General features: G+C 38.6%; 1 protein-coding gene across 2 annotated transcripts in view; it reads right to left on the bottom strand.

The window, feature by feature from the left end:
* Positions 1-327: 327 nt before the first annotated feature.
* Positions 328-10,268, bottom strand: part of SGCZ (sarcoglycan zeta) — a 418,103-nt gene continuing 408,162 nt past the window's right edge. For both annotated transcript variants that reach the window (XM_087856458.1, XM_087856459.1), the window contains one exon: positions 328-4,192. In XM_087856458.1, the coding sequence (XP_087712584.1) occupies positions 3,998-4,192 (195 nt within the window). In that variant the 3' untranslated portion in view covers positions 328-3,997. The remainder of the gene's footprint in view (positions 4,193-10,268) is intronic.

Genomic DNA, 10,268 nt, shown 5'->3' with positions numbered 1-10,268 from the left:
CAAATGCCAGTTTATAAAATGAGGCACTGTCCAATTGAGAAATTCAGATGAAAAGTTATGCAGGAAGTTTGAATGGCGTAGCATCTTATAAAAAATCAGCAACTGACCTTTATGATCAAATTATCTTTTCTTCAGAAGACCAGAGCTTTTAGTTTGGTGGGGATAAGTAGTAACAGAATGATTAATGGAGTATTAATATTTGCTAAATATTTCTATTAATTTCCTAAATAGTTCTTTCAAATTAGACCAAATAGATATCCTTTTCTTTTTTAAATGTCAACCATATGTCAATGACATATTATTTATGAAAGGGACATTAATGTTCACATGGTAAGAACAAGAAAGAATATAGAAAAAGGAGTAAGGAGTGGGATGCTGGAAAGATTTGCATTTCAACATTTAAAGAAGCAACATGTTAAGGTATAGGAGATCAGTAACACTAGTTCAGACCAAGCTACTGAACCCAAGATTGCTGAGTCTCTTAAGTGAATCGGTGACATTTTAGAGATGAAAGTAACCAAAGGAAACTTCTAGTTTGCTGTACCCCTCTCACAGGTAAGTAAACTGTGGTCAAGATAAGGAAGTATTTTTCTTAAGGTCACATGTGTAGGTAGGCGCAGAACTAGAAATGAAACTCTAGGCAGGCTCCATTTTCAGAGATTTGGGGTACTAAAATCTAAGATTTCCTGATTAATGTCAGATTGGAATTATAAAATTATCTTGAACCCTTCAATAAATATTATATACTAAATTATAAAGCTTGTGGCTCCTAATAAAAAAGAAAAAAAAAAATAGGACCAAGAAATACCAGGTAGAAATTTTGGAGATGTTAAGGGAAAGAAAGAGGAAATTTGGTACTATATTTTTTTGAGAGTGTCTCACTTAAATATTCTAAAAGAATAAGGGATAATGTGTCTTCTTTGCTTCTCCCCTTTGACCCCCAGAAACAACTCAAATACTTTCAGTTTATTCACTCCCAGCTAAAAATGTAAATGCTAGGAATATGGTCAGTCCCTTTCCTTCCTCTTATCCCTCCTGCCTGCGGCCTTGCCTGACTTTCTCCCTTCTCCTCTTCCTGCCTTCTCCAGCTGAACGGAATACAAAGTTTAAGGTCCGTGTATTACACCTGAAAGGAATTATTTTTTTTCTGAGTTAAATTTAGGAAAGATGAAGTTTTCATCTGAGTTATTTATATAGGTTGTAACAGAAAAATGCTACTGGAGAAACAGACAAGGAATCTGTTCCGTATAGTCTACAATTAAGGGAACTCTGTATTAGGAGACAACCAAGCTTCGTTTATGAGGAAATGAAGGACTTTTAGGAGCAATCTTCCATGCCTTCAATAGAAGCTCCAACTCTGAGGCCGAGTCTATACTTAGATTCTAAGGAATCTAAAATAGCCAGCCAAGTAATTTAAACCAACTGCCCGGTGTTGGATAGCAAAGCCACCTGTATCACGATTTTTTTCTACTAAATGGAAGATATTTTTACATCGTTTAGACATAGTCTAAATCTCTCAACATATATTTCTTTCAAATTGTGTCTGTAACATTTCAGAACATATTTGAATTAGAAATTGACAGCCCCTCACCGGAATTGGATTTTATACTGTTTTTCTCCTCACTCTCTCTTGACTTTTCTCCTCTTATGACGTATAATTTAAAATTTCAGTGGACCCTTCCACCGGCTAAATATTTGCTCTTGGGATTAGAACATTTTAGAGCTGGAAGGATTCTCAAAAGATCAGTTGATTCGATACTTCTGTTGTATAGCTGAGTAAACTGGGTTCTGGAGATATTCCCAGACTGCCTAAATCAGCTCGCTGATTAGAAGACAGAGCTGAAATTAGAAACGGTGCTAATTACTAATCAAAAGAATTGTTCCAGTTTGACTAAAAAAAACCTTTCTAATTGTTTTAATTTAGGGATGTTTAGAACTTGAATATGTCTCGAATTAATACACAGTGTTTTCCTGAAAGGTCCATAACACAGTGATTAGCACCCATAATTTCTCAAAATTTCTTGTGTTATACTTCGTGTACTTTGCTAAACCAATGTGAGAATTTCTCATGTTAAATTCTAATGTTCTCACTTAAATAAGTTGAGCGCTTATGTTATATGACTTTTTAACCAATTGCATGTCTCCATTCTTACTCCAATATTGAAGTTTTTTTTATAACAACCCCAAAACACAAGGCAAGTTCTATTTTAAAAGTGATAAAACTGCACTAGTCTTCTGACTTTTTGTTGAGTATAGAATGCATTTTACTAAAATGTAGCTTTTTCAAGCATTTGATATGTTAGGTTATCCAAACAAGATGATTCTGGCCAAATGGTTCACTTTGTTCCTTGCATTATCTAATTTTCCTACTTTCACCAAATTACTCCAGGAAGTTCCCATCTCCCACTTTGCTCTATGCTGTAGAGGCCGGAATTTCAAAGGTTCTACGGTCATGGGCCCCCAAAATGAAGCATCCACACACCTGCAATAGTGTGCATGGAGGAAAGTAAGATTGACTGACATGTGAAGGTTAAGGACTTACCTTAGAGTAATCAAGTCATCTTCCCATAATAGGAAACATTTAATACAATTTTATAAACTTGGATTCTGTAAGTTTCAAGAATTCAAGTTAAGGAGTGTTGTGATAAACGAATCTACATTATTCTGGAGTTATTTATTAGTGCTAATTTACAAAATTAAGCAGTGGAGAATGGAAGGAGCTATGGTTTCTGATGGCAGGGTAGCTGGGTAGCTTAACAGTCTAATAAAGGTAACTAAGTATTAAGAGCTGAAAGGAAATATGACCAGATTCCTGCAAATAGGAATCTATTGGAACAAACACATTTTCGACATGTTTGTTAACATTTATGTTTTTTACTGTGTAAGCAGGGATTTGTAATTTACTTTCTACCGTCCTTAAATCTTAACCTCCAACTAAAAAATACATAGATATAATTCTGAAGGTTATATTCCAATGGAAAGTGAATCCATTCTCAGCATAATGCCTCACATTAGTAATTTATTTATTTAGTGGATATGTTTGAATTTTAGCAGTCAGAGTCAAATATAAGGTGAAGGGAGCAAACAAAAAGTTGTACTATGAGAGCCTCGTGGAAATGATAGCATGTGAATTAAAAAAAAAAATCTACGGATTCCACACCATCAGTATGCCCCTCTTAATCCTATCTTATATTGCAATAAATTAGATGTTTCATTAAATGCAAATACGTCACATGCAAAAGCCAAGTAAATACTATATAAGGCCATTCAGATCTGACAAATGACAGGATAATGGCATTTTGTTAATTCTGTAAAGATTATATTGCTGAGTGCTTTCAAAATTACCTAATGTACAAAATTCTAGACTTAGTAGACAAAGAGTAACAACACACTGAATTCAAAGAAACAAATAAAACTCAGGGTGGGATTCTGTCTTGTTTTGTTTTGTTTTGTTAAAAATCATGTATTGAATTTAATTTTTAGTAAAGCAAGCATTATCTAATGCTTGAAAATTTTAAAATTCGGGGATAAAAGTTTACATCCAAAAAGATGATTGGAAAATTGTGCTTTCAGACTGTAGAATTGGTTTTCTGACAGGGTTAACCATCACATCTTGCCATTGGATACTGGGAATTTCATCTATGTAATTAATGTATGTATGTGCAGTTCATATCCAGGTCCTGCAAAAATCTAAAACTGTGTGCTTCACTTCACGTAGCAAAGGCACCTATGTTTTTCTCCCTTTTGAGCAAAAGTTATGATCCAGTTTTCCCGCTGAAGGTGATTTTCCCACTGTCCCGCCACCCACACTCTCCGCGTCGAGCAGTGCAGTAAATCAAGAGAGAAGGTGGCAGCGAACCCTTGCTTGCATCGGAAGCAGGTGCTCTGTGGACCATCTGAAGAAGCTCTGGACTGATCACAAGGGAAACCAAGCGGAACTGTGAAGCAGACGGACAGGAACAAAAGGCTATTCTGGTGTGAGGAGAAATCAGTCGTTTCAGCTCCACAAGCAGATGTTGCTACTGGACTGACAAGTGGAACCTAGTCCTGCTGGAGAAAGGTAAAGTTTGCCATTGGGGCAGACACACAGTTCGTACACCGTCTGCCGGGAATTTGAGGGGCTGGGAGAAGACGATGAGAAAGAGCCGGTCGGTAGATTCCCCAGCCGGATCTGATCTGCATTCAAAAATATCTGGGGGGAAGAGACAGTGCATTTTAATTCATTTAGCATTCGACGTTCCTCGGAGCTTTACAACACTGTCTAATAAGAAAGACTAATAACAAACAATTCTATTGGTTTAGCTGCCATGCTTTGTTGAACAAACAAATTACATTCCTAGGTACAGCCCAGAAGCTCGGCAGCTATCTTCTCCTTTGAGACATGGTGCATTCTGACAGAAAACCCTCGATCTGAAAAGCAATATTGCACAATCTGCTTAGGGGGCCAACCCACTTATTCGAAAACCACAGAAAATTAATGAGTTCGACAGAGTCTCTCCATTTAACTTCTTAATCATGCCTAGTCTAAAGAGTTTATAAAGAAATCAGGATGCTCGTGGAGAGGACATTACTGACAAGATGGACAATTAATAATGATAAAAAAAGTTACTCAGCGGCCTATATTTTAAAAAGTCATGAAATCATGGCAACAGTCTAAAGGATATACCACATAGATAATTGGCACCATTAACAACAATTGTTAGCTATGATCAAGTTTGAAATCTCCATGAAATGTTTTACTCCTACACTACACTTACTTTGCTAGATTTTCTAATTTGCAAAATTACTTCACTTATTCCAAACATGGACTTAACAGTTTTAGAGACGGTGATCATACGGTTTTGACATGCAAGGGGAAAGTTTCAAAGAAAGAAAAACTGAATCATGAATATGAGTGAACAAAGAAACAACTTTCTCTAGCTTTTTCTTCATTCTATTGTTAATGTAGCTAATTACAGCCCGCAGGCATCTCTAACTTGACAGGAGAATCCAAGATTACTTCATTTTTTCTACATATTTGCCCTCATCCAAGTCCTATTCGTTTCTCAATGGGACTCCTACCGTAGCCCCCGCCTAGCCCGCCAGCTGCCCTTCTTGTCCTCTTATAGCCTGTTTTATATACTGCTTAGTGAACTTCTAAGAAACAGATCAGATCAGATTACCCCAGTCCTCAAAATTCCCTGAGGGCCTCCCACCACACTTAACACGAATCTGGATTCCTTCCCATGGCCCACAAGCTCTCCATGATCTGGCCTCTCTCTAACATCACTTCTTGGCATTCTTCTTCTTGCTCCAGCTCTTGCATTTCTTCAAAGATATAACAAAACAAAACAAAAAACTCTGGCCTCTAGGTTTTTTCACTTCCTGTTTCTTTAGCCTGAAATACTCTTTTCTCCAGATATTTACAAGTGGGTGGTTAGAAAACAAGGGTAGGAGGGAGACTTCTGCTTTTTATCTTTTTTATATTTGTTATTATTTTTAAATAGTAAACTTTAAAAAAATTTTTTTGAAACACAGGAATCTATTGAATGCTGCAAATAAGATAGAAAAATAATGCATATGCCATAGACATGTATATTTTAGATTAATTTAGATGTTTCAGATCCCTGTTAAAAGGTCACCTTCTAAAAAAGTTTTTTTAACCACTCTGTGAAAATAACACTAATCCATTAGTCTCTCTTTGATGGCTTTACTTTTCCCTATAGTACCAGCCCCTTCCTAACATTGTATCAAGTGTGTATTCCTTCATTTATTGTTTGTTTCTCTCACTTGCAAGTAAGATCTACAGCTGTCTTTGGTTCACAGAGTAGTGCATAAAATTGTACCAGTGCATGCTGCATGAAACAATGTTCTTCGCCACCGACATGTCTCTCCTCTCCAGGACACAAATGTCCCCCTCCAGCACAGCCCAGTTCATCCACTTCACCCTCCATGACTTTTCCCTGATGCTCCAAGATGGAAAGACTGTTCTCTTTGGTTCTCCTATAGAAACTCAGTATCTTATTTTGCTCATCATTTGATGTTATTTTACAGTCTATTTATATCTTTCTTTCTCTCGTAAATTAAATCTACCTCGAAGGTGGAATCATACCTGAATTTCTTTTATAACTTCACAGAGTTTAACACTGCACATTCAGCTTCCACATAATACAAGTGGCTGTTGAATAAATAGATTATAAAGTAAATGGATGATTGAATTTACCAACAATATTCAAAGTTAAGAAAGCACGATTAAAAATTTTGTTTGTAGGTGTCAAATGTTGAAATTTATCACTCCTAATTAGTTCTGGGTTAAGTAACAGGAAAGCAAAGGGAAAGAAAATGCTTCCGTTCTAATTTTTTTAAGGAGACTTATTTTTTACTGATAGGGAAGCTGAAAGTGCACAAAACTAAGCAAAGGGAAATGATGACATATTTTGGGGTACAGAGGCTGGGCGTCATTTCTCCTGGCTCTGTGTCTCCTTGTTGAGGGATGTCAGTGAGGGTCTCACCAACCATTGCAGTACACACTCTGGGCTCTTTCCCTCACTTCTCCATAGGAAGAGAGGGATGACTTCTCTACTCGTTGAGTTTAAGAGAGGAACTTTCTCACAGTTCACCTAGCGTCCCTGACTTCTTTTTAGGAGTTAGCATGCTTGCAGAGGGCAGAAATCCCAGACTCCATAAATGCCAAAAATATAATGGGGCAAGCTCTGGGACGGTGGGGTCTGGGTCTGCATGTTTGGAGATGCGTTCACGCTGAGGAAATGTCAGGAGCTGGTGTTTTGTCCGAGAAACCTGAAGACATACACGATAAAGACTGCAAATGGAAAGTGGCGAGGAGACTCACGTGGGACGGAGCAAATCAATGTAGGCTGCTGGGAATGGCTCACTTACTAGTTGGCACAGCAGTGACTGTAGTTACTGGTTAGCCCCGGTGCTTAGGAGCGGCTGACACAATGCCCCCCGCCCCGTGGCTTTTACAGATACGCATTAACCCTCTGCAAGCGGGTAGCTCTGGGGAAGGGCTGCAGGGAGGGGCAGGTTTGCACAGGTAGGGCGAGCAGGTGGCAGCTGTGTCAAGCAAACACAGCGGTAGAGGCCTCATCAACACAATTATCCTTGAAGGACTCGGGCCTTATTTGAAGCAGGTGTGCGGCCCTGCAGCTCTGCTGTCCACTCCGGGGCTACTCTCTCCAGCACATGGTTATAGGACAATACTTAATTCTGTAAGCTTCCGAGAGCCATACCATTCCCTCACCCATATAAGGGAAGTATGTTTTATTAGTATTTAAATGACTGAGGCTTTTAAAAAGAAAAGGATATTTTCTTGAGATAGAAAAATAAAATCATGAGATAAAAAGAGGTGTTCCATATTGATTCTTTACAACCTGGCTTGGCCAGGTTTCAGCAGCATAGACCTGAGCCAGTCAGGGACCTTGGGAACAAGCCCCTGTGGACCTGGAAAACTCCCCGCTGCCTGCTGGCCGTCATTGCTTTTCTTGCAGAGCAAAGCACCAGCTAAGGAGCAAGCCAGGCCAGGGCAAACCAGTCTGCACCAACACCGACCCCAGTACTGTGGACCCTCCCCCTCACTATAGTACTAAACCCACGCCCAGGGGTGGGGAGTTAGCAAGTTCATTAGACACGCCACGCATGAAGCAGCAGGACCTTTAACTGCACAGGTGCTAATAAATCCCCACCCCTACCTGCTTACAGGGCACCCTGCTCTCACCTAAGTTCCTTTAAAGTATTCCATCTGACCTCTCCTTGGACAGTCAGCCTGAGGATTCTTTCCTTTGTGCTGCCCCCTGGTGCTGGAGCCCCAAGAAAACCTTGCCTGTGCTTTTACATTTGGGGTCCAGTCTCGTAGGTACCACTGCTGGTCCAAGGACCTGAGTCTAGGAACTGAAAGCCTTGCTCATATTTTTTTCTGTTCTGCTAAGACAGTTACTGTGATACCGTTCACCTTCCAAATTCTAAACGTGATATTTCTATTCTATATTGCCCTATAAACCATAGAATCCATTTGTTCTGAAACTCTTCCTGGTACTCTGAATCACATGCCTGAGCTTTTAAGTCATGGCCCACCATCTTCTCTGCACCAAGAAGTCATTTATTCCCTTTCTTACCCTTTGAAATCAGGCCTATCACTGTGATAGCAAATCTCAATCAATTTGCAAAATAAAAACCGTTTTCCTCTTTCTCTGTGATCTTGTAACATGTTATTCCATTATTGCCTCGCATGTGCTAGGATAACACATTTTTTTTTTCCCCGAAGTTCCACCTGTATTATGATTCGGGTTGTCTTCAGAGCGGAGTTTAAAATTCCTTGTAACATTACGTCCAAAATGACTGAAGCTTCATCAGTGCAGAATTTTGCGTGCAATTTCATTCTTATGCATTTTGTCTGTTACTTTGTTACCTCAATACCATGTTTGTTCTGATCCTAACTACTTTAAAAATAGTCTAAGGCAGGGACTTTACATCTATTTTGTTTAGTAAACAATCAGTTTGTCTTTTCTGTGGCATAGTCAGTGAAGCAAAGAGAAAGATTTCATTCATATCATTTCATACTTTTTCCTAGGAAAATTACATGTTATTTTATTCTAATATAAAGTGCTGTGCTTTTCTGTGTCTTTATGTTATTAACATAAAAAATGACCACAGCTGGGGTGCCTGGGTGGCTCAGTCATTAAGCGTCCGCCTTTGGCCCAGGGCATGATCCTGGAGTCCTGGGATGGAGCCCAGCATCGGGCTCCCTGCTCTACTGGGAGCCTGCTTCTTCCTCTCCCGCTCCCCCTGCTTGTGTTCCCTCTCTCGCTGGCTGTCTCTCTCTCTGTCAAATAAATAAATAAAATCTTTAAAAAAAATGACCACAGCTGAAAATCTCTGGCTATGATTTATTTATAGCATAATATTCAATTCACAATTAAATGCTAACCTGTAATTGAATCCAAGGATTCATTCTACTGATACATTGAATAAAAGAACAGAAGTAAAGTGGTGCATAAATAGGAACAGAACAGAGATTACTAACCACCAATATTTATTATGGGATGATTCATTATGAATAATTTGAATGAAATTATTAGCATGATAAAAGGAACTCTTTAAAAAAGGATGCAAGATATTTAAGAAAAATTTCCATCTTGCTGTGGTAGAAAAAGTATTGTATTCTGTAAGTGTAGCAGAAAGAAATGTTGAAAGGTAATATGGGCATACTTTTAAAATATTATGAAGCCTATTTCCAGATCATTTAAGTTGTAATATCCATTCAGATGCTAATATGGTCCTGCCAGTAAGTTTGTTTATAAAAAAAGAAGCAAAATATATAATTAAAATTCATCTTGAATCAAGAACTGAAATAATGGCATAAAGGTAAGAAGGGGGGTGCCTGGGTGGCACAGTCGTTAAACGTCTGCCTTCGGCTCAGGGCGTGATCCTGGTGTTCTGGGATCGAGCCCCACATCGGGCTTCTCTGCTAGGAGCCTGCTTCTTCCTCTCCCACTCCCCCTGCTTGTGTTCCCTCTCTCGCTGGCTGTCTCTCTCTGTCAAATAAATAAATAAAATCTTAAAAAAAAAAAAAGTAAGAAGGAACATCCTCCTTCGATTCTATTGATTTCTGTCTTCATCTTTACATCTGAAGAGGTATAAAATGCTCCAGAACATCTTTCTCAAGTTATTCTTCCACTCTTTTTCTTCTCAACTTGACCTTTATAAGCTCATAATAAAATAAGCATGAGAAGGAAGAAAATATTAAGGCACTTAATTGGTAGAAATAGCAATACAATGGATTTAGACTTTCGAGGACATTGGGAATTGTAGCAAAAACATACACAATATATACTGTGTATAAGGATTTGAAATAATTAAAATAGAATTAAAAACAAGCAAGCAAAAGAGAAACTACCAAGATGTCCAGGCAGGTTTGAAAAAAATAACAAATAAGAATCCTAAAAATAAACATAATTATTAAAATTATTTTATTTTTTTTGAAGATTTTATTTGAGAGGAGAGACAGAGACAGCACAAGTGGGGGTGGGGGGTGGAGGGTAGGGGGTAAAGGGTGGGCAGAGGGAGACGGAGAAGCAGGCTCCCCGATGAGCAGGGATTCCAACGCTGGGCTCAATCCCAGGACCCTGAGATCATGACCTGAAGGCAGATGCTTAACTGACTGAGCCACCCAGGTGCCCCAAATTATTAAAATTAAAAACTCAGTGGAGACATTAAATAAGTGATTAGATACAGAAAAGGAATCTGGGCGTGTAGATCTGAATAACTAAACA

The sequence above is a fragment of the Ursus americanus genome, chromosome 27, assembly GCF_024610735.1.
Source record: "Ursus americanus isolate L20-20 chromosome 27, mUrsAme1.1.p, whole genome shotgun sequence".
In the NCBI taxonomy this organism is placed as follows: Eukaryota; Metazoa; Chordata; class Mammalia; order Carnivora; family Ursidae; genus Ursus; species Ursus americanus.
The sequence above is the reverse complement of the archived record's forward strand: the minus strand, read 5'-3'. Positions and strand labels throughout refer to the sequence as shown.